The sequence below is a fragment of the Notothenia coriiceps genome, unplaced genomic scaffold, assembly GCF_000735185.1.
Source record: "Notothenia coriiceps isolate Sejong01 unplaced genomic scaffold, NC01 NC01_scaffold00025511, whole genome shotgun sequence".
NCBI lineage: Eukaryota > Metazoa > Chordata > Actinopteri > Perciformes > Nototheniidae > Notothenia > Notothenia coriiceps.
Genome location: NW_011358212.1, coordinates 6904 through 34182, shown reverse-complemented (window position 1 = coordinate 34182; position 27279 = coordinate 6904). Strand labels below are relative to the sequence as shown.

Here is a 27279-nt window from a genome sequence, read left to right as displayed (position 1 = left end):
TGTTGTGCATTGTTCTGTATGTTGCGTTAAACTCAATAAAGAGTATTTATAAAAAATAAAAATAATTAACAAGATGTCAAAAACTCACATTGGGACACTTGAGCTCCCAGGGGATTCCTGCCATGACGTCCACAGCGTCCGCTCCACCCACTCCGATGCAGATGGAGCCGAGGCCACCGCCATTGGGAGTGTGGGAGTCTGTACCAATCAGCATCACTCCAGGGTACGCATAGTTCTCCAGGATGATCTGTCCAAGGAAAGGGACGAGACACGAGTCAGTCACACAGTTTTATCTTGGGATGAAATTCTCCACAGACTACTGTTTTTAAATTGACTTCTTTGGAATGTGCTTTTCTGGATGGACAAATACATCATTTTTCAATGTAAAAGACATTTAAAACGTTATAATAAATCAGTGTACTGCACCTGATGGATGATTCCTGATCCGGGTTTCCAGAAGCCGACTCCGTATTTGGCTCCGGCAGAGGCAAGGAAGTTGTACACCTCCTCGTTTACTTCCTGTGTTCAGAATTATTGGTGAGGAGTTATTTTTCATATAAGGTACATGAGTATCCTTGATGTTACCACACATAATAAACTTGGATGCTGCATTAAATCCTAAATCCTGCAATTTAACAGTTATTTGATCAAGCAGGCAGCTTAAATTGAATAAAAACTATTTTTTATGACAGCTTCGGGCAGAAAACGACAATGCTGACAGATGGACAAAGGGAATACACTGCTATTAAGACGACCAAATGTTACTTGACTAACATTATTTGGCTCAATTTAATTTAGAATAATGTGAGAACACAACCCAAGATAAATATATAATGTAGGTATATTCATTTTTTTGCTTTACAATCAAATCCATCTCAACACATTTTAAAATGTTCCATCAATTTCCTGAATTTGCAATTTTCAACCAATGACTGTACTTATTATTACGATTATGGCAATAATCATAATCTCGATTATTTGGGTCAATAATTGTAATTGCGATTATTAAATGCGATTATTCATTGACTTTGAAAACATCCATTGATTGGAGAAAAAAAAATTGAACAGTACGTTTTTAATAGTTGATTACCCTGAACTTTAAATATAATTCAACTGAAAAACCCCCAAAAAAAAAAAAGTAAAAAAAAAAAAAAAAAAGTAATAATAATAATAAATAAATTATCTTTTTATTTCGAGATGACGTTGTTTTCGTAATCGTTGTAAGCCATAATCGTAATCGCGATTAAAATACGATTAATTGAGCAACCCTACTGTACTATAAACTATACTGCAATATAATTTACTACAATATATACATATCATCTCCATCTATATGTCTCTTTCTGTCCTCACCTTGGCCCTCTGCAGGTCCTCCACCCCTCCGATCTGAGCCTCGATCAGATGATCGCAGTGGATGGTGGAGGGCACGGCCACCCTGGGCAGACCGCTGCTGATGAACTGCAGCATGGCCATCTGGGCCGTGGCGTCCTGCATGGCCACGCGGTCGGGGCGCAGGCGCAGGTAGGTGCTGCCGCGGCCGATATCCTGCCCCACCGGGTCGTCCAGGTGACCGTACACGATCTTCTCCGACAGAGTGAGAGGACGGCCGAGCCTGGAGGAAAGGATTAAGAGACGAGGAGTGTTTATAGCCTCAGAGACTACAAGTGTGATCAATATGGCTAGAAAAACAAAACCAAATAAAAGGTTTGTCGTTGATAGAAGCTGGAGAGGTTTTCACGTTTTGTTCGACTACATAGAAAAGGTCAGTCAAATATCCCCATGGTGAGTCTTAAGCTTCTATGGGCCTTAAAATGGCGGTTGCCAACAAGTGTCTAAATGAGACTACAAAACATCATCTCGCCAAACATTAGCCACCTTTAGCTTAACGGTGGTGACCATAATGTAGTTTGTTTATAGCCTAACGTTAGCTTTTTAGGGAGATCTTTACAATGCTAACTTCCAGGTAGGCAAACAAAAAAACGTACAGCATGTGGTGACCTCAGTAGGCGGGAACACCAAGACATCCAAAGTTAGCTCTGTGGGCCCTCACTAGTAAACACTCAATGTCACAAGATTAACCGTGCAGCTGCCATAAACACCTGCCATTCCTCATGAGCCAAACTGTACTCATCAAGCACTCTGTGTAGTAGGGCAACTTCTGACCTTTGGCGCACGATGTTGATGTTCTCGTGCATCTTCCCATAGTTCACGGTGCTGTTGGGCTCAAAGCGGCTCATGGCCACCTTGGCCTTGGCGTTGAAGGCCGAGCAGACATGAAAACGCCTCGCCCCGCTTCCGAGGACCAGCTAGAGCAGAGGAAACAAAGGACCGGTTTGAGAAATTGCCCCATAAACAAAGTTTTACTGTAAAGAATAACACATACATATTTGAGTTATAGACGCAATAAAGTGCGAAAGAATGGGACCACATGTGAGGATGGTTAAAACATAACCTTGCAAGAGCACCAATAGGAAATTCAATGTGTAGTGTGTAAAAACACAGACAAAGAATCCTCTATTTTGGTCACAAACGGCTCGGCCAGCTTGGTTAAACATTGACATTATGATAGAAAGACAACTCTGAATTTCCTGAGCAACTCATTACTGGAGGTGAACAAAGTATATTAAGTCGATTAGTTATTGGTCATTTGTTAATCTTTTCCAATTGTACTCCAGTGTACAAAAGTGCTATATTGTTAAAAAAACAAGAACCCTTTTTGACATATGGTTTTGCCACATAAATAAAAGACAGTCATTTAAAAAAAAAAATATTCTTGTACAAAGAGAAGTTCTAGCCACATTAAATTTTTTATTTTTGCTGATGATGAATTCATTTTAATGTCAGCATATGTTCGTGCTGGGAATTTTAAAAAAAGCTGTCAAAACAGGGTATGAATCTTTACTTTCTTACACAAAATCAGAATCTGTGGACACTGTAAAAAGCATTTTAATAACTTTATGTCCTTTAATTGTGCATTGCAAGCTTTATTATGGAGCAAAACACACTAGATATACTCCTGCATCAAGATTCTGGAAGAAATTAAGACACTGTGACTGAATAAAGTTTTTGGCTGTCATTTGCGACAGTGGGAAACTAGGCTATATCAAGCTGCTATATTACAGGACCATATTTAAATCTGTCTTGCCAATGAGTGACCTTAGTCTACACAAGAGGGATGCTATGCTCAGTGTTGATATTCAGGGGAAAGACACTGTGCTCAGAGGAAACTGGGTGAAAGTTCACACAGCTCATATTTCAGTGGTTAGCCTCCCGCTAGGCTAGTACTGACAGTCTGATACAGGACACTGTGGATGTGTGAACACTAGAGGCACAGGCAGAGTAAATCAGAGAAGCACTATTAACAACAACAAAGAAAATCAGTGGAAATCAATCAGGAGCAGTGGAGAAAATCCTCAGAGGGCCATTCCCCTAGCTCTGGAAAATTATGACTTTTTATATAATGTCCACTCAATGCAATGCTATGCTATCTAACTAAGGTACCATCTCATAAACGTAGACTACAGCAAGTAATGACAAATCTCAAACGTATACAACTCAAGCACACTACACTGACAGCCATGTTTTTCTTCAGTCTAAAATAAAGCTACATTTCTTTCTGTAATATAACAGGGTTTTTTTCATATTAACCCTGTATTTTCCCCTTGTTTATACCATAGGATGTTATCTGATACGAATAATGGATGAGGTCACATCTGATTGTTAATAGGTGGGATGACATTATTCTGGGAGCACATTATTTGGATGTACAGTCTGAAATTTAAATACAAATAATGAGACAATAAAATGATGAATCACCAAGCAAAGCAAGCCCTTACCTAGCAGACAAAACACTAAATATAGGTACATGCATTGTTTTATAGCAGTATTTCACTTCCTTATTTCTTTTATGTATTTAGTATGTTGCACTTTTAGATGAGATTCTCATTGCAAAAACGATGTTGTAACTATTCTGCAAATGAGGAAAAAAACTAATCATTCACCACTGAGTACAACAATGTATGACCGAATGTAGGCTGTACAGTAGGTGACTTTATAAGAAGCATAATTACTTGTGTTTACAACCTATTGTATACAGCTACGTACTGAAGGCCCTGTGCTATTTAAAATGAATATATACAATCTTATTTCCTCCATTTCCCAACAAAACATCAGAAACACAGTGCAGGGCATCACTCCCAGCTGTCAGGAGGAGCTGTAATGAAGTGCGCATTAAGAAAACTCTGTAACCTTGTGATCACCTTGCAAATATCAGGCCACTCGAGACCGTTTCCACACAACATCCAGCTGATATTGATTTAACTACATACTGATACTATAAAAAACACGATTTAATGTTTGTTATTGTAAAGTCTGGGTGTTTTTTAGCCGTTACAAGGCGACGCTTCCATGAGTCACACGAGGACACGGTGACCTGAGTACCGGTCGCTGTCTGCGCACTTTACCCGTTAACCGTCAAACGTAAGAGAAACAAATATGACTATACAGAAACACATTTCTTTATTCATGTATGTACTTGAAAACAACGCGGTTAGAGAGTCTGTAAAAGATAAAATAACGTTTTCTTACCCGCAGTCTGGTGACAGTCAAACAGTAAGACGCCATTTTGTTCACTGACAAAGATGTGTGTCGCCCTCATGTGACGTGACTGGCTTAGAGCCCAAGTAAGTGTACACATAAAAGGAACTTGCTTGGGTGTATACATGAATATGATAGGAAGATTGTCAAACAAGGGGCAAATATATAACATGTAAAATATTATAAATCAAATAAATAGAAATATACAAAAAAATAAGAGGAATAACACTATGAAAATTTATTCAGAAAATTTGCATTTATTTTATTTCATTTAATCGTTTATTTGGCAGGGACAATGCACAGTAATGAACACTTACATTTTAAGTGTTCGATCTGTTCATCTGTCATACTGATCATACAGTCAATAACTTTGTTGTTATTAGCATCTGGTTAGCTAGCAATGCTAACGAATATAAGAAGCTTTTTCTCCAACCAGTGAGGTAAAGGGACATCTTTATATGATCATAGTTATAAAAAAATAAGAGAATAAAGTAAACAGGTTTAAAATACTATATTACAGTAAAAAAAAGGGGGTCGCGACGCGGGCTGAAAAGTTTGGGAACCCCTGCCCTGGAGGATGTTAGATCCACCCCCTACTTAAATCATGTCCACAGGGATAGGAAACTAAATACATTTGCACACATCTTGTTTCCATATCTTTCTGTTTTGGTGGTCATGCCACACCGTGCACGTGAATGCATACGCGAGTCATGGTAAAATATTTGGAGGTTGCTTTTTCTTTGCACAGCATGAAAGAAAGGCGAAATTAATGGGCTGTGATTTTAGTATTTTTAAGCAGAGGTCAATGATTTGTACGGCCCTCGGAGGATATGGAAAAAATTGAAATGGCCCTTGAGAGGAAAAGGTTCCCCACCCCTGACTTAAAACATTCAAATGTGTCAAGCGTAACAGTGCCAGATTTAGCTTTGAGCTCATTTCCATCCGCAGTCCCTCACATAAAACATTTAAGAAGATTACATTTTACAAACATAGCAAAAACAAAATACATGATATGCAAAAAGTGCAAAAGAGCAAGAGCAGCATACACGAATATTTATGACATGGTAATACAATATAGCAGAAACGACATATAAAGTGCAAGAGAAGAAACAAGAGCTACAGAAAGTGCAAGAGGAGATACCCCTGTGTTAAAGTGCATTTAGCGGTGATTGCACAATATATATATTTGTACATCGAAATTTAAATTAGGAAATGGAATACATCTGTGCAATTAAAAAAAATGGGATTTATATTAAAGTATTGGTGACCTGATAACACTGAAAATATGCCAGGTTCTCACGTCAATACATAATTTATGTTTGGAATAATCCTTAAAAATGCACAAAAATGCAAAACTGTAATGGAAGATGTGGGACTACCTTAGTTTTTGGTTAAATGTCTTGCGTGACTTAAAAGTTGAAGACTATATGGATGGGAAAAAAATGCTTAAAAATACTTATAGGATTAACTGAAAATTATGGCTATCATACTGTATGTGTTCGTGTAGTTGGGAGATGTCTATAATTGAATTTAGCCTATATCATTAGAATATATTTCTTTATTGAATACAAAATCCATAATCACAGTACCTCTCATAGGCTACTGTAGATGACTGATAATCAAAATGTGGATTGATTTGAATGCATAACAAACCCGGAATCAATCAATCTCTAATGCATGTCTTTTTTTATTTAACACTATCAATACCACCACACACCATTTAGTGGCAATAACCACATTTCCCACAAGCCCCTGGTAAAAGTCAAGTTGATTTAGCTGCTGAGTGGATGCTGCAGCCCAATAATGTGAGGGTCCTCCCCCCTCTCAGCCAATAGGGACTCTGTTGCTATCACCGCTTATATTTTTAGCAAATTTCACAGCACCGTTAGAAACTACAAATATACCTCCGCCAATTTAACTAGTGCCTGCAAGGTAAACATGGACGAAACATGCCCTCAATTAGCGTTTTTTACATCGTTATTTTTTAAAAGAGGAGTATGAAATTAAATCTTATATATGGTGTAAAAAATGCAAGGTATGAAAATAGTTTTTGGTTTTATTGTTATTCCAAAAAAGGAGTCTGCTTGGTAATATTTATATAAATATTCTGCATAAATAAGAAATTAACTAAATGATTTACTGGCAGCATTACATATGCACAGATACCGTTGTATGGAATAATAATAATAAAGCACCAGCTACTATAATATGAAGAAAGTAGTCCCTGCCGTCACGGGCGTGTGGGCGAGTCACAGTGTATAAATACGCCGGGTTGTCAAACAGTAAAGTTTCACTGGAGCCTCCATGCAAACTGTCAGCTGAAGAAAAACTGGGAAACCCTTTGGACGTTGCAGAAATGGGGGCAGCAGATTAATAAACACAACGCTGGGGTGAGAACAATATCCAGTGGTCAGCATTTGCACCAAGGACTCGACACGTCCGCCTTGAAATCGAAGACAACACAGGGGAATTACAAGACAAACGCAGGAGTCAAGGTAGAGCATCAGTGACGATAGGTGAGTAATTGAATGTCAGCTGGTGCATGAAACTGCATTTAAATGTCCTTAAATTGCGTGCATGTTGCTGTGTTTGGCTTTGCAAAATGCGCTCATTGTAATGAATGACAGCACTGGTTCGGCCATTTAAATAGAGACCCAGCTTTTGTTTTTATCCTGGCCCGTTGTAAATTAGCTTAAGTGCTCCCTTCTTGAAGTATATGCAACTGCCATGTTTATTTTATACGTTGTTTGACTGTATATGCTGAGGAGGGACTGTCTTCCTTATTGCTCAGTGGGCACACACTCGCTCGATAGTCTGTTCTCCACTTATTTAGCCTTACAATTGAATTTACAGCGTTAATTTGGCATGGTGGGGGGGGATTCTTCACTTGCATGTCACCTAAACCAGTGTCCATTATTCTTCACTGCCTTTTGACATATGGCAGTAATGGCCTGGTAGACCCTGCTCCTTTTTTAGTATCTGAGTTTAGCATCACACACAGCTGATATCCCTCTCTCGCCCTCATCTTGCACATTTAGCATCTGGTAGTGCAAAAATATGCCCATTTAAAGGCATCTATTATTATCAATCTGTTTAGGGAGAACATTGTAAGCGAGGGGGATTCAATGAAAGAGAAAAACATCACTATTCATATCCAATTGAGGTTTCAGGTGTAACTTGGTTCAGGAAGGCCTCTATTTGCTGCTTTAAAAGCTCCATTGTAATATTTCTAAAGGCTTTTTGCTTTCATATATGTATTGTGTTTATTTAGCAAATTAGCTAGGGCTATTATAAGCTCACATGTGCTCAATAGATCAAAACAGGGGGCTTCGCAGCACACAGTGGCACATATGCAGCTCTGATAATGAGTCCATGTAAACAAAAATAGCTCTATAGATCCTGCTGCTGCTCTGACCTGCAACAACAGGCCTGCAAACATCACTGGAGCTCCTTAAGTTGTGTAACAGTGAAGAATACAAAGCCAGGGATTTGTGAGCGTGGAGGTTTTTATTAAAATTGCACGCTCTGGTTTAAGATTTAGACTTCTAAATACATTCTTAAAGCAGAACATCTGCACATACTAACATAGCTACTCCTCTTATGTCATTGGATGACATTGGATCTTGTACATCTTGCTTTGTTTATATAATACGAGATATGAAATGCAGTAGAAGCTGCTGGTAGCTTTAACTGTGTGTGTGTTTGGGTGTGTGTGTGTGTGTTTGTACTAAAGGTTTGTATTGCTGGTGGCTGTTGCAGGTGCTGGACCAGGGGATTTTCCTATCCTTTTTACAGTCACTTAAACTCATATTAAACCAAGGTGCAGGAGGGGAACAGATGCAAAATGGGGCCCTATTTATAGCCCATTCTAACCAACCCCCATTTTATCCTTCAATGTCACCTTTTTCATGCGATGGGGGGGAAATGTGAATCTTTAACAGTCACTCTGCATGCAGCTTTATCTGTGATAGCATTAGAATTGTCTTTTAATCGGAGGCGTCTTTCTAATCTTAGCTGCTGAATCCCCATCTGGCAGGGAAGTGAATGTGAGTGAATTGTTTGTGTGTGTAAGGGGGGGAGGGGGAGATCACACGCACTGCATGGTGGGAAATGGTGTTCTGTGAAGTCGACTTACTGTCCTGCCATTTTACACCTCCTTCTTTTCTGAGTATCGGTGGTGTTATTGCTTCTTTTTTTTGCCTGTAATCCTTCAGTGGTTTTGACTCAGCATGGCCTCCGTGTGACTGTGTTTAAGCATCAAAGCAGGATGCGTTCCTGGGATCAGATTCAGATTATAAAGGATTTATGAAGCCCACAACACAGCATCTGTTACATCCATCAGTAGATCCTGCAGCTGATGAAACCAACATATAGAATATAAAGCATGTCTGATGCTGTGTTTCACTGAAACTGTGGTGTTTTTCCACGCGTTAAGCATCTCACAAATGTATCATTTGGTTACTAAAGCCAATATGGTGTGTTTTCTGCACTGTTTCTCCAACCGCTCTGAATTTATGATGGCTTCAAATGCATTTGACCAAAAGTTATCTTTTTGAATCAATGTTTGCACTCTTTCAGTATAGAAATGTCTTAATCCACAGCTTATTAATCACTTCCGTTCCTCTCATGCATGCAGAAGTGCACGTTTCTTGCCTTTTTTTTCTTTTTATTCGAGTCAATGACCTATATGGAGGCATAAGTGTGCCAAATAATCATGTAAATCAATTAAGCGTCCATTAACTGATACATACCTTTTTTGTGTGACCAAAAGGGAATGATTAGCAGCATTTTTCTTTTGGTACAGTTGGTGTTTCTTTTTATTTCAGAATCTGTTTTCTTTTGCCAAAACAAACCAGGAATAAACTTATTTCCACATTAACTAGCACACACAGAAAAAAGACCACCCACACGAAAAAACAACAATGTCAGAAAAATGTAAATTACATCACTGCTAGATTAGATAATTAGCTACCAAAGACATACAATGACATGACGGCACTTAAAGGTGGGGTAGGTAAGTTTGAGAAACCGGCTCGAGATACACTTTTTGTTATATTCCATGGAATGCTCTTAACATCCCGATAGCAATGAATATCTGAAGTGCTTTGACAAAAAATACATTTAAAAAATGTCATCTGTGGAAGCCGTAATACTGTAAAAAGCACGACCAATCATCTGAGCCGGCCCGGCTAAAATAACTGGATGGCCTACCTGCCTGTCAGCCTTCCATCTGTGCACAAACTTATCTCGTGCCCTCATTGGTCATGTGCGCGTTCGTGTGTTTTGGAGGAGGGGCTCTGTAAGGAAGTCTGAAGGAAGGGGCAGATTCTTTCCGGCTGTGTATTTTCAAATTCTAGCGCACTCGAGCTGGTTTCTCCAAAATTACCTACCCCACCTTTAAAGNCCCCCCCCACCCCCCACGCTGACCCGGAGCAGCCATGCATCTCGAGGTGAAGGTCGCCCTGAACTTCATCGTGTCCTACCTCTACAACAAGCTGCCTCGGCGCCGCGCGGATCTGTTTGGCGAGGAGCTGGAGAGGATACTGATTTCTCGGTTCGAGGGTCACTGGTACCCCGAAGCCCCTCTCAGAGGCTCTGCCTTTCGCTGCATTCACCTGGGAGCCCCGAGGGACCCCGTGGTGGAGTTAGCCGCCAAGAGGAGCGGCCTGGACACGGAGGAAGTTCGTGCAAACGTTCCTGCAGAGCTCAGCGTGTGGATCGACCCGTACGAGGTTTCCTACCAGATCGGAGAGAAGGGGGCGGTGAAGGTCCTCTACCTGGAAGAGACTCCTGGACTCGGGTGTGACGGAGAGATGCCGGAGGGGCCCACCAGAGAGGGTAAACTCACTTATATACATTGTTTTCAGATGGTCCCTTGAGGATTTAAATGGAACTTAAAACTGTAATTATTCTGTAAAGTGTATATTGTATTAAATGTTTACATTTTGTGAGTTAGATGTTTATTTGTATATTTATATTGTGTTTTCAATATATATCCTTTATTATTGATCTGTATATAATCACGGTTTTGCGTATTTTGTTTATCTTCTACTGCTGATATGTATATCTTGTTTTTTATTTTATTTACTTCTATTTCACGTGCAATGGCTTATCTATGCTGCTGTGACGAAAACAATTCCTAAATTGGGATCATAAACATATCTTATTATTCTCTTAGCATCTACACAGCTTTCCATAACAATACTGCACATATTTTATTACTTTGCGATAGTATACTTTACGTAGTTTTTTGGTATATCCAGATTTAATGTCACTCTTAACTCAATATAGTTTAAAAATATATATTTTATTTTGTATCTTCTTTAACTGTGTTTATATGCACCATGTCCACCAAGGCACATTCCTCGTATGTGTAAACCTTGTCAATATTACCTCTTTCTGATTCCTTAAAGGAGACTCGGAGGCGGAGGAGGCCAAGAGTTTGGGGTTCAACCCGGACGCTCAGGTGTTCGTTCCGATCGGCAGCCAGGCGTCGCCCGCCCTCATGCCCTCTCTCTCCAGCTCCCCCACCCCGATGTCCACCGCCCTCTTCAGCTACCCGAGCTCCAGCACGCCCCCCGACCCCTCCGCCCACTCCTCCATCCCCACCGCCCGCCCCCAGCCCATCACCTTCACCACCGCCAGCTTCGCCGCCACCAAATTTGGCTCGACCAAGATGAAGAAGTGCAGCGGTGCCGGGTCAACAACTGGCGCCAATGGCTCCATCCTCCCCCCCGCTCAGAGGATGCTCACCCACTCCCCCACCGCCATCTTGGCTCCGGACCTGCTGAAGCACAAGCCTCTCTCTCTGTCCTTGCACTCCCTCGGAGGCGCTCCCATCGCCAGCCAGCTCTCCCCCAACGCCAAAGAGTTCGTGTACCCAGGATCGCCGGGCGCCCTTTACTTCGATGCTGACTCCCAGCCCATGCAGCCTCACGTCAGCCCGTTCCAGCCGCCACACTCCCATCCGACCTTTGACCCCTTCTCCAGCCCTCCTCCGCCCCCCAGCGTTGGCATCATCGGCAGCAGCGGGGGCATCCCCTACATGGAGAAGCCCCCGTTTGTGGAGGGTCTAGGAAGCTACAACCTGCAATACCCCAGCCAGTCCTTCCAGCCGGTGGTGCTGGCCAACTAAAGCCTTCATTTGTAACGAAAAAGAAATGTTCTCCCGAGGTGGGTCTGAAAAATGACGCTCCAGATATTTTCAGTTTTTTCTAACAAATTGTTCTGATACTAAAACGCGTTGAGAATTAGTTTTACTACGAGGATTTAAAAAGTACCACGTCCACTGAATAATGAAATGTAGTTTTTGTTACCTCCAATCCCGCCCTATCTTTTCATTCGTTGCTTTCGTCCGTTTGCTTTGATGACAGGAGTGGGTGGGGAGGGGTGGGTTCCTTTCTACGTTTGAGTCGTTGCCAATCGCTTTTATGTTTATTCCTTTGCATTAAATGTTAACGTTAAGGATTTGTTTTTGTTTTGTGGTTTAATGGACTCTAGTGTAGCTCCACTTTTGCACTGCACTGTCATGCTGTGAAAGAAGCTCCTCGCCAAGTCCTGCAGGGAACGACGGCTGTGGAAAGCTCAGCACTTTGCTCTGCAATCTGCTCTGCCCTACTTGCCACAAATACAGAGAAGGGGGGGGTGGGGGGTCTGCTGTGTGAGCGAGTGTGTGGCGCTGCTCTGTTTTGTTGTGGCTCAGCGTGATGGAGAGACCCATTGTTTGTACGATGGTGGGCCCTCTCCTCTAGTCGTTGTTGTCGCCAGTTTGTCGTCAGCTGGGATGTGTGTACATGACACGGGTTTAAATGAAGCGAGAGCAGTGGAGTGAGCAGAAAGGCAGCTTGGGGGAGTAAGGGAGCGATGTAGGGGAATGTATTGCATCTGTCAGGGGGGATACTGCAGCTAGGAAGGTCAGGGAAACCTTGGTGGAGAAACGGGTTTGCATTTTAAGACTTTAACCGCGCGTTGATGCCTCAATTAAACACACTGGGATGTAAATTGTGCTTTCATACGTGCACACACGCAGGCGGTCGTGTGTGAAGGAGAAGAGGGATGCAGCAGGCATTGTGATAAATGGCTTAGCATGACTTTGAGGGAGAGCTTTTCCTCTGCACGAAGAAGGAAGTGAAAGGGAGAGCAGCAGCTCGAGGCTTCTTTCGCCTCGGTGTTATCCAGGCTGTGGAGAGATTTAAAACCCAGAACACGTTTGTGGTGAGCTTAAATGGTATTGAAGCCAACCATTCTCTCCCTCCTCTTGAAATTCTCCTCTTCTCCTCTGGTTTCTGACAAAAGATTCATACAGATGAGTGATCCTCAATTGGTCTGCTGCTTTTATTGGTTAGATTTTAAGTCTGCTGCATGTCTCTAACAAAGGTTTGTTTACCAGCTGGGTCCATGTGATTGTTGGTGAGTCTCTGCAGGGAGGGGTGGCTCTCAGATGAGCAGCACTTTACTTCTGAGGCTGTGTGGCGCTACATCGTTCCTTTAGCCTCCATGAAATGCTTTAGAGATTCAAACAGTGCACATGCAAGATTGAGGAGATGCTGTTTATTTGAATGTTTCCAGAAACCTATTAATGAGGACCCTTGACTCTGGTTTTGCAACGTGACATCTTGTCATATGCATGGAAGATTTTATTTCTTTGTTTGTTTTTTTTCAAGGGGATGGGTGGGGAGGTCTGTAAATGTCATTATGATTGTGAGGGGAAAGATGCATTTATATCGTTTCTTTGTTTTGTAATTTATTTCTATATATTTTAGTTTTTTCTGCAAAAATGATCACTGACATTTGTACGAGTAAAGACATGACAAGTCCAGGAAATATGTATATATACAAAGTTCTTACGTTCAGATTTATTTGTTTAGTTTCTTACATGCCGAGGTTATTTTTTCAGAAAATAACGTGAATATATGCAAACCGAGACAAAAATAAAGATGTACAGAATAAAGTATTGAATGTGTATTGTACCTTGTACCTTTTTGGCATTTGTCTAATAAGACGGGTAAATGTATTCATTCTTCAAGTCGGATTTGAAGTTTAAGATGTGAATGTTTACAAAGGGTTTGTGTAGGAAAGATGGCTGATTTCACTTTTGTTCTGTGCTCCCAGGGCAGTCTCACAACACTACTCTCCATTGGCAGTGCATTTAAACCAAAAATTACACATTTCAGATTTTGTTTTTGTCCATTTCCCTTTTTTTTTCTATTGTCAATTCCCTACATATTTAGAGTTACCCTGCTTGTATTTTATCCTTCGAGCTAAAAGTACCATTCACTTTTCCCCACTTTATTTAAACACATTTTCACTACCCCCAAGTTACCCCACTTAGACAAACGATCCACATTTCGGAGTTATTCTTAAGTGAAATGTCCATTTACCCATTTATTTTGGTCAATCCCCTACATATTTATTACATTCCCTACTACAAGTTACTCTGCTTATCTTTTTTCCTCTGAAGAAATTGTTATATTTTCCCACTTTAGTTAATAATCACGTTCACTCTACTTCCCATAGAAATGTATTATTGAAACGAAACAATTTTACATTTCAGATATATTCAAGTCCTTCCCTCTTTTCCTTTTTTGTTGTTGTAAATTCAATACTTATTTAGGATCACAATAGATTTCCTACATTTTGTTTTACTCCCATCCGACACTCCTTGACTTCTTTTGTTTGCTACTAAAGCGCCTAACCAAGATAAATCAGATTTACTAGAACAAAACGCCCCCGTATATTTTATATCCCATCACATTTTACTTTGTCTCACTTCATCTTTTTCCCTTTCTCCCCAGGTCCTTTGGTCCTGGTACTATAGCCATATCCCAGACTGTCTTTGCTTACAGACGCTCGCCCTTCTCCAGTGCAATGTAATGCCATAGTTTAAATTACCCTGAAGGATTTAAGGGGTTTCTACCTCTCTGCACCCGGGAAAAAAAAATACAAAAATCAGTATATCGTCTCAATGAGAAGACAGTGTTACGGAAAGGATGAAGGAAATGAATGTGCTGTGAATGTGATCTGTTTATTAGGCTACACCCTGGTTGAGATGGCCTGCGGATAATAAATAAGGGAAACAGAATTGTTTTGTGTGTTTAAACGTGACAGTCACATGCATGTCCAAAATGACTCAGTGACTCTTTTTTTTTCATATTTGTGAGATTATTCTTAGCAAACGAGGTGTTGTTAAATTTCGTCTGTATACAAATCGGTCTCCTCTGAGGATGTGACGATGACTGTAAAAGAGTAAATGCTGGTTTGTGTTTTTTCACGCTTTTCTAAACACACTCCAAACGCAGGCCATTCAACAATCAGGGTTGAACGTTATTGAGGAGGAAAAACAAGAATTTTGTATTCTGATGTCCGTTTGCTTATATCGATGTGTGCGTTTTATTTTGCACTTTGGAATATTTCATTGTCATAAAAGAAGTTTATTTTCTATGTAAAAAATTTAACATTTAAGAGTACAAATAAATATAATTAAAAGTTCAGATGATGTATAAATATAGTGCTTTCTTTCCTGCCTGTATTTTATTATTTTTGTTCCTATTTTGTATCTGATCTGTACACCCTGTAGATGTAATGAATCTTTCACTACTGAAATGCAATGACCTGTTTTCTGTGCTGCCCCACCCCCGGGAATGGGGAGTTACTACTGCAGTTTCTTATTGTATCAGATTCTTTTTTAAGTTTGTAATAAAAACAGATTGGCAAAAAAACAAGCATGGAACATAAGATCATTGTGTCATCCTCATTGTTTGTGGTGGAGGAATAGTGTTGCATGACATACATGGATCATAGAGGCATCCCTCTTATTTCCAGTGGTGGAAGTACGTCTTGAGTGAAAGTAGCAATACTAAATTGTATAAATGTCAAAAAGTAATACCCCAAAAAGTTGTATGCTAATGTTTAGCCTCATATTTGTATTGTGTTTGTCTACTGTGACATGTTTCAATGCTTTAATGTTCAAAAAGCTCTTTATTTTTCTCATACTGCCTGTGCTGCAACACCTCTTTTCACCCTCTATCTGAAACCAGAGCCCAGTCTGCTCTGATTGGTTAGCTGGCCGGCTCCGTTGTGATTGGGCTACCGCTTAGAGATGTCCCGCCCCTTAGCCTATCACGTACAATGTGTTGGAGCGCTAGCTAATAGAAGTGCAAGTGTTACATAGTGATGTCACTATATTTTGCAAGTAAACAAAAGGAGTCCAATGGAGTCAGTTAACTTATAACGATATATCAATTTTAATTTATTAGTCTATTTATATTTTGAGGTATCTCTTAATGTGCATTTGTAAAGTAACTAAACCTGTAAAAATAAATAGTAGTGGATTAAAAAACTCAATATTGGCTTACAAAAATGTAGTGGAGTAGATGTATAAAATAGCATAAAAGGAAAATCCTTACTAAAAGTACCTGAAAAATGTACTATTTTAGTAAATATACTTCATTACATTCCACCACTGTTTTAATATTGAACATATTGCAGATCAAAGCTGATCCCCTGAGCTCCTGTGAGAAGCCTCAGTTTGAGCTTTGTGGCTGTAAACAAACTCAAGTGATGTTTGATCAATAATTCAAAGCAAAGCTGAAATTCTCAAATGGTGAGGATCCAGATTGCTCCCCGCCCACCTCAGCTGGACGCGTCCCAGCAGATATTACATTAAATGTCATCATGGAGCGCTCTCTGTGAACGCTCTATAGTAACATGCAGTGGTGTGACATTAACATGCATGGCTGGGCTCCTCCTTGGCTCTCCTCCACGTCTTGCTCGCCCACGCACTGCATCCCTCCCTCCCTCTGATCACATGTTTCTAGCTGCATCCCTGTTCTCCATCTTTCCATGTCCATCTTGTTTGCACCCCTCTCCAATTCTCCCTCCCTCTCCATCCTTTCCAAACACCTGATCCTTTCCTCCCTTTTGTCCCCCACCCCTGCCTAATTCCCAGAATCCCTCCCTTTTGGTTTTCTTTCCTCCTCACACACACTCACACACACCCCCATCCTGCTGGTCTTTGAAGCTGCTGTTACGCAACGCTGCTCCCCAGTGTGTCTATGTGATCATTACGCAACATCTCCTACTCCTCTGGAATACTGATGAGCAGCAGGACCAATGGAGGGGCTGTAAAATAAACAACTGGTCGAAGGGAAATCATGGGGGATTGTCTATTTGAACATATGCATCAAGGTTAGGTTAAAAAACTAGGAGAAAACGTCTTTATTCGTGCACCAAACTGCTGCTTTCTTTTGTCTCTTCGTCTCTCGGCACTGCTACATCTGCCGCAGCTGGCTGATGACTCAGGCAAGGTCAAGCAAAAGAGCCAACGAGTCATGAAATCTCAATTTATTTTCAATTGCATGATACAAGATACAGTTAGGATATAGTACTGCATCCTATACATGGTTAGGACAATACAAAAACACTTAACAAAAATTATGTTTTTTATTAAAAAAAAGGGGGGAAATAAACCACAGCTTAGAAATAAATGGACTTTTAAATATTCTTCCAGGTGTTTTAAAGCTACTTTGAATAGCAAACAAAGTCATTATTATGATGCAGCAACCGTTTTAGGCTAGAAAACAGCTCATTTGTGCCAACTACAGGCCAAAACAACAACAATGTACACCTGTGCTACCTGCAGGTAAAGTATTACAGCTGCAATTATTATAAGCTTTTTGTATGAGACACTTGTTACACAGCAAATATAGATGTCAGTAAACACTTTCATTCTCTAATTCCTAATATTCAAATGCTGATTTTAAGCATGTTCTGGATGATGTTGCTGTGAAACAAATGTGTTCTTTTTTTTTAATTAACTGGCGATAATAGAGTTTATATTTCAAACCTCCGAAACAAAGTAAATGGGTCCTTTTAAGGAAAAACACGCTGTTGTAAAACTTTTTTCCTAAATTAGTGCTCAGGTAAAGACGCCAGTAGCCTACTGTTTTTGTCTGTAGGAGGCGACCGAGCTGCTGATCTTAACTGCTGCTGCTTTCTTCATTACCTATTGGTTTTACCGCCAGCTAAATTAAAATGTGCAGGCTTGAGAGTTACTAGCATCAAGAAACGTTGCAACATACTGTATCCAGTATTTAAAGAATACATATTTGTGTCTTCTAAAATAATCTCTTGGCCGGTACCCAGTGGCGGACTGGGTACGGATGGGCCGATACCGAAGTGGGCCGGTCGGATAAGTCAGTCACTAGCACCCCACGTTGTCAATTTACTCGCGGTATATAGGCTACTAGCGGTACCGAAGTGGGCCGGTCGAGAGTCCCTGGCGGATTTTTAGTCCCAGTCCGCCCCTGCCTGTACCTATAAAGTTGTGCAGCAATGTGGCCTTATACCAGGACATTTGACTACATCTGGTTCCCTCGTCTCCAAGACAATGGTTTTATAAATGTGTTTTTGCCTGAAATAAGATCTTTAACACAAGATAAAAAGATTTTCAAATGTTTTCGTCACTAAATACATCACTGCTGATTGAATGTCTGAAGCTTCTATGTGTCATAAAAACAACGGTTGCTAACATTCAAGTGACTAAATCCGAATACTAAACATCACACCGAACATTAGCCGCCTTTAGCTTAGCAGTGGTGACGGGAAGTTCCTTATTATTTTAACTTCTGGTGATTGCATTTATTCCTAAAAAAATGGTATTAATATGTGGAGATTTTCCTGCTAAACCAAACGTCTTAATCATAAAAATGTGATTGCCATAGATCTTATTTTCTGAAATCCTATGAAAAGATCCCATTGGCTTTTTGTCGAGGGAGCCCTTGCGATGGGTCAGCCTACAAATATACGTCATCACTGCGCCGCTCTTTAATCAGACTGGCTGCTGTTGTAGAATATTTTAATTAAAAACACAACTAAACGGTTGCATTCATCATCTACATTGATGTATACAATTCAGTCAAAGCAACATAAACACGTTGCTAAGAAATGTCACAAAATCATCAGGAAACAAGAACACACAAAATCAAAAGCAGACCCAGTGTATCTAGATATAGATCAATGTTTAGTTAATAGAAAACAATCCACACAGTGATCAAAAGGTGTTTTCTGCTGATGTTCGCCCCAAGGTCTAGCACTGCTGCACGAGGATAGGTGGCGCTATGCAAGTCGTAAACACAGGAGATCATAGCAAACTTCTGACAGAACTGTACAATAGACCATCAACGTATACCCATCCAAAAACATATGGAGTTTTCAGTGATGGTTTACAGACATAAGTACACTTTGTGTGAAATATTCAGCGGAATAACAAAGACAGGTCACTGGGTTTCATGCATTAGGATCCTGGACTACAGAGGATCTAAACTGGAAGCACAAATGACTTTGGGGCATATCTATTCAGTACATCATAATACGTTTACATACATCACAGAAATAAAACGAGCATTACATAACAGAGTATTATTGCCACTTTTTTTTTTCTTTCCAAGATTATTATGGCGATTATGAGCACAAGCCAAACCGAGCACGAAATGTGCATCAGCCAAAGACATTTGAGCTATCGAGTCCCATAACAGTCTGAAATCTATTCAATAATTTAGAAATTCAGCAACCCAACGCATCCACTCGGAGTTCTGCCAAATGAAATAAGCTGCTTTATGTGCTTTCTGCTTCCAACCCTGCTAAACGTTATATCGTTTAAAATAGGAAGTGTTGGATGAGGTAAATAAGAGTGTCTTTTCTCTGTGATCAGACACGCTGAATGTATATATATATATAGAAACAAAACAAAACCAATAAAACTATATATAAATCTGTTTAAACATCCAAAAGCACAGTTTACCCTTTGATTTCCCTGCAATGGTTTCATTATAGAAGTATTGTTCCTCAAAGGAAATGATCTGACATGTTATACATCAAAATCAACAGATGCATTATTACCATCAGAATAAATACAGCACTCATTTGGCAAATATAGGAATAATATCAAGCTTATAGAGACAGGATCTCAGTAAATAAAGAACCATATTTACAAAGGTTTGTTTTCGAAACAGTCGACTTTGGGCTTGGTTAAATCTTTAAAAAAATAAAATCCAGCTGTCACTACATTAGACCAGACAGGCGGAGGCTCTAGCGCCCTCTACCTGCAGTGTGCAGTAAAATAAACTCTCCTACGCATGAGCATACCCCCCCACTGGTGAGGGCCCATCAGACCTATGCCTTTAACCTACAAGAAATACATCTCTCTTTCTATAATCAAAGGAAACCTGTTTTATCCTGTGAGGTCTCTGGAAGCTGATCTGAGGTCAGTAGAAAAAGGAAACCACATCACAGTAGCTTTAAATTGTAGGGCATGCATGTTTTTCCCCCGAATAAAAAATCTATGTGTCTCCCATGGTGTTATACGGTAGATTTAAACCATAGACTTAAACACTGTGGCCCGGGGACACGACTACACACACAAAGAGATTGTGAGTGACTGTGAGTGAATTACTCATGTTCTCCTCCTTTCTGCTTCCTCCCTCTGGAAGTACCTGATTCTTTCTCCTGCTCCTTCGTCATCTGCTCCTATCGTCTTAGCTGGAGTGTTTAAATGGAAGTACAGACACGACACAAACACGAGTGCAACACGAGGAAACTTGAGGGGCGGCAAAGTGTGCACCACACTGAACACAGGACTTCTACACTGACATGCTTTGGTCCACTAAGAAGAATAAGTGCTGTGCAGTTGTAAAAATAACGGATTTGTGATTCATTTGTACCGCTTTGCTCTGATTTCCTGACTGTGTGTTTGACCACGGGAGTGTCCTCAATCTTCCTCTCTGAGTGTGTAGGAGCCAGGCGCTCTTCCACAGGCCCTCCTGCGGCCCCCGCTCCATCACGAAGCCTCGCCGCCTGCCAGTGTGTGTCCGAAACTCCGGACCTCGCGTCGGGAAAACACACCCGGAGCTCGACACATGGACATGGAGGTCGGCGAAGATGCAAATTTAGATTCCCTTGGTGGTTGGTGTCCGTGTTGAATTCTGCGGGGAAGGGAGTTCTGCTTTTTGTCTCATTGATACGTCATGTTTTTGGTGTTAATGAGTTGTTTACAGCGGGCCGTACTTGGCCTCGTATCGGGTCAGGACGGTCTTGCATCGTCCGCAGTCTTTCCGCAGCTCGGACACTTGCTGCCGCAGCGCCGCGTTCTCCCGCTCCAGGAAGGAGGCGCGCACCGTGATCTGGTTCTCCTTCAGCCGCCGCGCGTCACGGGAACGCTTCGCCGCTACGTTGTTCTTCTTCCTCCTGGACCAGTATCTGTCATCCTGCGGGGAAACGAGAGAGAACGTGAGCAGTAGAGTTTATATTAGCAAAGGGATTTGAAACAAACGAACATCTGTGTTGTGAAAACATCCCCCCCTTTCTTTGATCCCTAATCCACCGCTCTGTTTGCAAACGCTTTAATCTTCACCAGGACGAGACCACCGAGACCCACTGAGTCAAACTTAGCTGTCCTTTTTGGTGTAAAAGATTATGTCACCATGGTGCTTCTAAGTATGTGTATGGTGATATGTATAATCAATCAATGTGTTACTCATGTGAAATGCAATGTTTACATGCTGCTCTAACACAACTATTTCCAAAATTGGGATCATTAACCAACATTTCAACAAAATTGATCTTAAATTAAAAAAAAAAAATTATGTCAACATGTTGTTTTTAAAATGGTGTTATTATTATTATTATTAGAAATAAGGTGTGTGATTAGTTTTTGGAATAAAAATACAAATTGTGCAGCCACTATTATTTACATTATTGCTTTTAAATGTAATTTTAAAAAATGTGAGTACTTTGTTTATTCAGTATTGTTACTCAATAGATATATATGTTTTTACTAGATCGAATTTTTGTTAAATGCATTGTTTACATGCTGCTGTAACAAAAACAATTTCCCAAATTTGGATCAATAAAGTAAAACGGATCTAAAATGATTATTTCTAGGTCTCACAGTCGTCAGCTTTGGTATGAATAAACGTGTTTTCTTTATATAAATACGCCTACCTTCTGCTCGTTGGGAACAAACACTTTCTTGGCCTTCTTGATCATGGGCTGGGGCTTCAGCTCCTCTTCTGAGAACTTGTGTTTGCGCGGGTTGAACAGTTCCCCCCCCGGCACGCTGGACAGAACCAGATCCGTGGGGTCCGGCTGGAAGTTAATGTCCACCTCGATGGCCTCGGGGTCCACGGGGGAGGGGGTGCTGCGCTCTGCAGGGTATCGAGATACAAAGTTAGCTTGGATATAAAAGAGGACACTCCAATAAAGCAAAATACTACATATATGGCAAATCAGGGGTTACCGGTCCGACCCCACCCCCTGCATACATGTCAAAGTGTGTCCTTGGGGAGCATCCATTGTTTCCATAGGTCTAAGGTAATGCAGTGTAAGCCTCAGCCAGACATCATGGAATAATACTGTAGGTGCCATAACGCTACTTAGCCCAAGTTCATTATTTGTATTATTATTATTATTTGTTTACGTCACTTTTATTTGTTTGTTAAGCACTTCCGGTAATTGTCACATGGGTGTGGTTTGGTTATATAAGTCACCTGTTTGATGTCAAGTGCGGATGACAGGGGGTTAGCTTGTGCAGTCATTTTTTCTGTTGATCTATTGTTGTGTTTAAGCATTGACACGTGTGTATAATCTTCCTTCTCCCTTGTTAAGTTTTTAAGTGAGGTGAATAAATAGAGGAACCTGTATAGTGAATGGAGTGAAGTAAAAAGCACCATATTCACTTCTAAAATGTTGTGTAGTATCAAGTAACATAAAAAGATGATAGAACAAGTACCGTAAAATTGTGTAAACGTATTTCACTGCTTCCAACACTAGATGTTTATGTAGTCAATGTGACTTGTCAAGTATTCTCAAGAGAACCCACCAACAATATTCTGGGTAGTGAAAGTCAAAAAAAGTGAGCTTTGTTGAAGGTAGAAGACAAACTTTGTAATCTTTTTCCAGGGACAATGCAATGGCTGCTCACTCTGTGTCTTTTGCTCATAGATTGTTCAACAGGGAATGTGTTTCTTTCTCAATATAGCACCGTAAATGTCTGCTTTTAGTTGCAGGTTCCTACACGACAACAGTGATGTGCAATAGACCGCACGCTGGCCATGAGACAAACACAATAAGAGCTATAGCATGAGCTCAAAGGTCAGTGACCTCATGTGTAATGTTAGTTTATGTTATCCCAGCATCTACGAGACAAGAGCAAATAAAAGGAGACACTACAGCACCTATACAAAGACACCTAAACAACTACATAGAGCTGAAACAAATGGCATTCTTGCTGTTATTCACAGAACTTAAAGAAGATATAATGCTTTGTCTGAGGTTTCTATTTTAATGTAGTGTCTCTACTGGGACATGTCTGCATGCTCTAATGTTCAAAAACTCTTTATTTCTCTCATACTGCCTGTGCGTCTTTTCACCCTCTGTCTGAAACCAGAGCCCAGTCTGCTCTGATTGGTTAGCTGGCCGGCTCTGTTGGGATGGTCAACAGCTTAGAGATCCCTCCTCCTCAGCCTATCACGTACAATGTGTTGGAGCGCTAGCCAATAGGAGCGCCAGTGTTACAAAGTGATGTCCCTTTGTTCAGGAAGTAAACAAAGGAGTCCAATGGAGGCGTTTCAGGTAAACAAGTCATCACAACATAAAATATAACGTGTTAAAAATGTCTATTTGAAAGGCTGAAAGGTGTCTAAGTGGCTAAAGGAAGCAAAGGAAGTGTATATCCAAAAATAAAATACAACATCTCTATTTCTCACCTGTTTTTTTCTCTTTCACTTCCACTTTGACTTCCTGACACAACGTCTCCTCCTCTGGTCCTTCCTCTTCCCCTTCCTCCTCCTCCTCCTCCTCCTCATCCTCCTCCTCTTCCTCTTCTTCTTCTTCCTCTTCTTCTTCTTCTTCTTCTATCTTTGCCGGTAGTAGCGTAGTGACCGTCACCGGCTCCTCTGGCTCTGAGGTGACGGTGGAGGTGGCGGAGGCCGAGGGGGAAGACGCCGAGGCGGGGACGGGGGCGACGGCAGGAGTCGTGGTCGTAGTAGAAGAAGCTGTAGGAGTAACCTTGGGGAGGAATTTGGCTTTGATTCCCACGGAGGCTAAAGTCTTCTGCAGCTCCTCCTCCTCCAGGGTCGCAGGGATCCCGTTCTCCAGGAGGAACTCGTCCAGGTCCATGTACTCCAGGTGGAAGGTCTCCCCATCGTAGGGAATGGTCTTGTCCCAAATGGCAGGGGTTAAGGAGGCTGAAACACCTCCACCAGCACCTGCAACAACAACAACGCTTCCTTCTCCTCCTCTTCCTTCTCCTCCTCTTCCTCTTCCTCCTCCTCCTCCTCCAGCACTGGCTGCTCCTGCCCCACCTCCATCCACATCCTCAAGGGAGCACAGCTTCTCCTTCTCTATTTCTGCAATAACACAAGAGGATAATAATTAAATGGCTGCGTGAAAGGGTTCTTTGTGCGCACAATGACATTTTTTCACTTTATAATGAATACCAATACTGGCTGCTATCCTTCAGTTGAACAATTCAATAATACATCTGTAAATAACTCATATAATTGCAATACTATCATATGGTTGTAGGGCTGCTCAATTAATTGTATTTTAATCGCAATTACGATTATGGCTAGCAACGATTACGAAAACAACGTAATCAAAATAAAACGATTATTTTTTTATTATTATTACTTTTTTTTTTCAACTGTTTAAAAAAAAACAACTCAAATAAATGGGTGTTTTCAAATTAAATGGATAATCGTTTTTAATAATCGTGATATCAATTATTGACCCAAATAATCGAGATTATGATTTTTGTCATAATCGAGCAGCCCTGGCTGATATCACACTACCGTATAATTGCTACACTTGAAATAGTGTTACTGGAAGTGGATGTGTATTTTGAAATTTGTGTAATTACAACTGTTTTGTTGTTGATATTTTATGCATGCCTCTTAATTATTATTTTTGATATGTGTAGCTCTTTATTTTTGCTGTTGCAATGTAAATGTCCCCTCTGCTGGACGAATAAAGGTATTCGGTTTGTGATTTGGAGAGGATCAGACAGAGAAGTCCTTTGCATATGGTGGAAAAAAAGGGGGTGTGGTGGCAGTGTCTGAGAAAAATTGGCTTCATCAAAGACTGTGAATGAGTTTGAAAGTGAAATCCTAGACTAAACACTAAACACTTAACGAGGCTTTGAGGAAACCAGCATTAGACGAGGAAAGCCAAAGGAAACAAACAATGAGCACCGCTTTCCCCACACATGCACCGCCTCACACAAAACACCACCACACACACTGCTGACCCAATTACACATCAGACCAAAATGTCTAATCAAAAAGCCAACATCTCCCTTTTCTCCATGGTTTCTTCACAGTGTGTGTGCGATGCTTGCAGGGCTTTAGAAAGGAGTTAGAACTTTTTGTTCTTTTTTGGATACAACTGACACCGTGCAACATATAGGCTACACAACAGTATGCAATGAGAATCCTAATGTAGCCTGATTAGTTCACCCTAATGCAAATAAACAGCCCTTTGCATGGATTTGTGCACATACAGTTAGGTTAATAGGGTCAAATCCGTAGACATAAACAAAAGGAGCGCTCGTTTTTGTTTCTTGTTGCATTTCGATCTTACCGTCCTCGCCTTCCTCCAGGATGTTAGGGGGAGGAATGTCCATGATCTTCTTTAAAACAAAAGGGAATGATTTCTGCGGAGCCTCTGGAGCCTTGTTGCCCCCAGGCTTCAGCACAACTGTCATCGCAGCTTTGCCAGACATTGTTCCCTGACAGGGGGCGACGTTCCTGAACGGACCGAGGGGTGCCTCCACCAGGCGGGGTGCGAAAAACGCAACAAAAATATCCGCTATGATCCACCACTAAGTGCTGCTTTCAGGCCTGTTTGTCAATATAAAAGGATTTAAGAATGCAAAAACAAACACTACACAAGCCCCTTGTTCTCTGTGCCCACCGAGCGCACTCATTGGATATTCATTAGCTGCAAGCCCCTCGCACTCGAGCAATAGTAGAAGCCGATTGGTTCGCAGTGCTGCCCATATTAATGTGTATTACAGTGTATTGCATTGTTGCTCTTCTAGAAAGACATTGCGGCTGAAACATATTTCCTCAGTTCAACAATTGTGCCACAGAGCTGGCTTCAATTCAAAGGAATATCAATAAACGTTATTCATAAAGTGTCAATCAAAGCTGGAGTATTTTTGATAGAAAACATTTTGTAATTTCAAAGTATTTGACTTATTTATGTTGCTTGAATAGAACCGTACTCTGTTGTTAATGATTGTTTTTTTGTCTATATACATTTTATTTGTATTGTATCTATACTGTATTTGCACCATGCAATGTTATTGATTGAAAGTAAGTGGCTCAAAGGCTAAGGCTTCCAAATGACTCGATTAATAGGCTATAGTTTAAAAAACGTCTTTGTTGTCTGTAGCGTGGTTGTACATCAGAAAATCCTCGACATGGAAATTAATATATATATAAAACATATGCAGCCATCATTAAGATCTTTAAATTAGACTCTGCGCATTCAAGCTGCAGAAAAGCAGCCTCCAGCGGAAGCAAACTACATCTCCCATGAGCACACTTGTCTCATGACAACACGTTAAATGGCACATATGCACTCGTTCACCCTTGATACACCCTAATCAAAACAACGAAGTCTTTTTGTCACTCGCACATCCTCCAAAAGGAGATACTCGTTGCAGAACACGTGCCCCCGCCCCTCGTGCTCACTTGAATGTACAATCTGTCAGGGGGGCGTGGCTTCCGATATTTGGCACATGCTGGCACAAACTGGAACAGGCAGGGCATCCAGAGGTAACCGAGTTCTTCTGCCTAAAAAATACCTCCTGTAACCACCAAGTGTCTCATTTTCTAAGAAAAATATCATATTTCGACCAAATGTTTCCAAAATGATAAATAACATTCAATTGAATACATGTGTCAATCCACATTGTTATTGCCATTATTATGCGATTAAATCTTGCATCAAAAGCTCCCAGTGCAACAACAAAATATGACATGTACGTGCACATCCCTCGCAGCAGGATGTTTGGCTTCAGGAACACCATGTTCTTTTATGTTTGTTTCTTCTACAGATTCGCCAGAGTCACCACCACCCTGGTAAACAAAGTGTCCTCTGTTTGATGAGAGGGACCTGCTGCAGCAGTTTAAACACAGAGGGGACAGAAGATCCCACTGTGTTTTGTCAACACTCCTCTCAATCTTGTTAAACTCCATGCAAATGTTTGCTGGGGGCAAATATCCTTTGATTTGATAATTTAAGAGCGGAGGAATAGGGAATATAGAAAGTGATTGCAAACATTGTCTTTTGAGTCAACCATGTTACATGTAAGGCTGTTTACAACCTAATGCTGTTAGACCCTTTGACACACTAGGTCATGATTTTAGAAATACTGAGTCATAAGTGGCGTGCGAGTTCCCAAGGCCGTACCACACACACACACACACACACACACACACACACACACACACACACACACACACACACACACACACACACACACACACACACACACACACACACACACACACACACACACACACACACACACTTTTGCATCCATTAGCATTGTCCCCTCCTCTCCAGTCTCCATCCATCCTTTTTTTTAGCTCCTGTGTCCTCCCTCCCTCCCTCCCTCCC

At 40.9% G+C, this 27279-nt stretch overlaps 3 protein-coding genes and 1 long non-coding RNA gene across 6 annotated transcripts in view; 2 read left to right on the top strand and 2 right to left on the bottom strand.

The window, feature by feature from the left end:
• The window catches only part of aco2 (aconitase 2, mitochondrial), an 18581-nt gene extending 13906 nt beyond the window's left edge, over window positions 1-4675 (bottom strand). The window contains exons 1-5 of the mRNA XM_010783638.1: window positions 4588-4675; window positions 2164-2306; window positions 1354-1612; window positions 427-519; window positions 89-247 (exon numbers count right to left, since the gene is read on the bottom strand). Coding sequence (XP_010781940.1) covers window positions 89-247; window positions 427-519; window positions 1354-1612; window positions 2164-2306; window positions 4588-4623 — 690 coding nt within the window. The 5' untranslated portion in view covers window positions 4624-4675. The remainder of the gene's footprint in view (window positions 1-88; window positions 248-426; window positions 520-1353; window positions 1613-2163; window positions 2307-4587) is intronic.
• A 2203-nt stretch (window positions 4676-6878) lies between these two features.
• LOC104956179 (uncharacterized) lies at window positions 6879-22294 on the top strand. The gene is made up of 3 exons (XR_799520.1): window positions 6879-7112; window positions 9401-9403; window positions 22284-22294. It is a non-coding gene; the product is annotated as an uncharacterized lncRNA (long non-coding RNA).
• tob2 (transducer of ERBB2, 2) lies at window positions 10007-15345 on the top strand. 2 transcript variants are annotated; one of them, XM_010783635.1, is made up of 3 exons: window positions 10007-10434; window positions 11010-11769; window positions 14391-15342. In XM_010783635.1, exons 1-2 carry the CDS (start codon window positions 10035-10037, stop codon window positions 11729-11731), a joined length of 1122 nt encoding a protein of 373 aa, XP_010781937.1. In that variant the 5' UTR covers window positions 10007-10034; the 3' UTR covers window positions 11732-11769; window positions 14391-15342. The 2 variants fall into 2 exon arrangements, with proteins under 2 accessions (XP_010781937.1, XP_010781936.1); XM_010783634.1 differs by having other exon boundaries at window positions 11010-15345.
• tefb (TEF transcription factor, PAR bZIP family member b) overlaps window positions 16924-27279 on the bottom strand; it is a 12038-nt gene continuing 1682 nt past the window's right edge. Inside the window, exons 1-4 of one of the 2 annotated variants that reach the window (XM_010783636.1) lie at window positions 25231-25745; window positions 23358-23999; window positions 21595-21797; window positions 16924-20858 (exon numbers count right to left, since the gene is read on the bottom strand). In XM_010783636.1, coding sequence (XP_010781938.1) covers window positions 20643-20858; window positions 21595-21797; window positions 23358-23999; window positions 25231-25372 — 1203 coding nt within the window. In that variant the 5' untranslated portion in view covers window positions 25373-25745 and the 3' untranslated portion in view covers window positions 16924-20642. Of the gene's footprint in view, window positions 20859-21594; window positions 21798-23357; window positions 24000-25230; window positions 25746-27279 lie in introns of those variants that run through there. The other variant, XM_010783637.1, reaches the window with a different exon arrangement.

Coding starts and splice junctions, on each gene's coding strand:
- tob2 (XM_010783634.1), top strand. CDS start 10,035: ATGCATCTCGAGGTGAAGGTCGCCCTGAACTTCATCGTGTCCTACCTC. Junction 10,435..11,009: donor GGAGGGGCCCACCAGAGAGG/GTAAACTCACTT, acceptor GATTCCTTAAAG/GAGACTCGGAGGCGGAGGAG.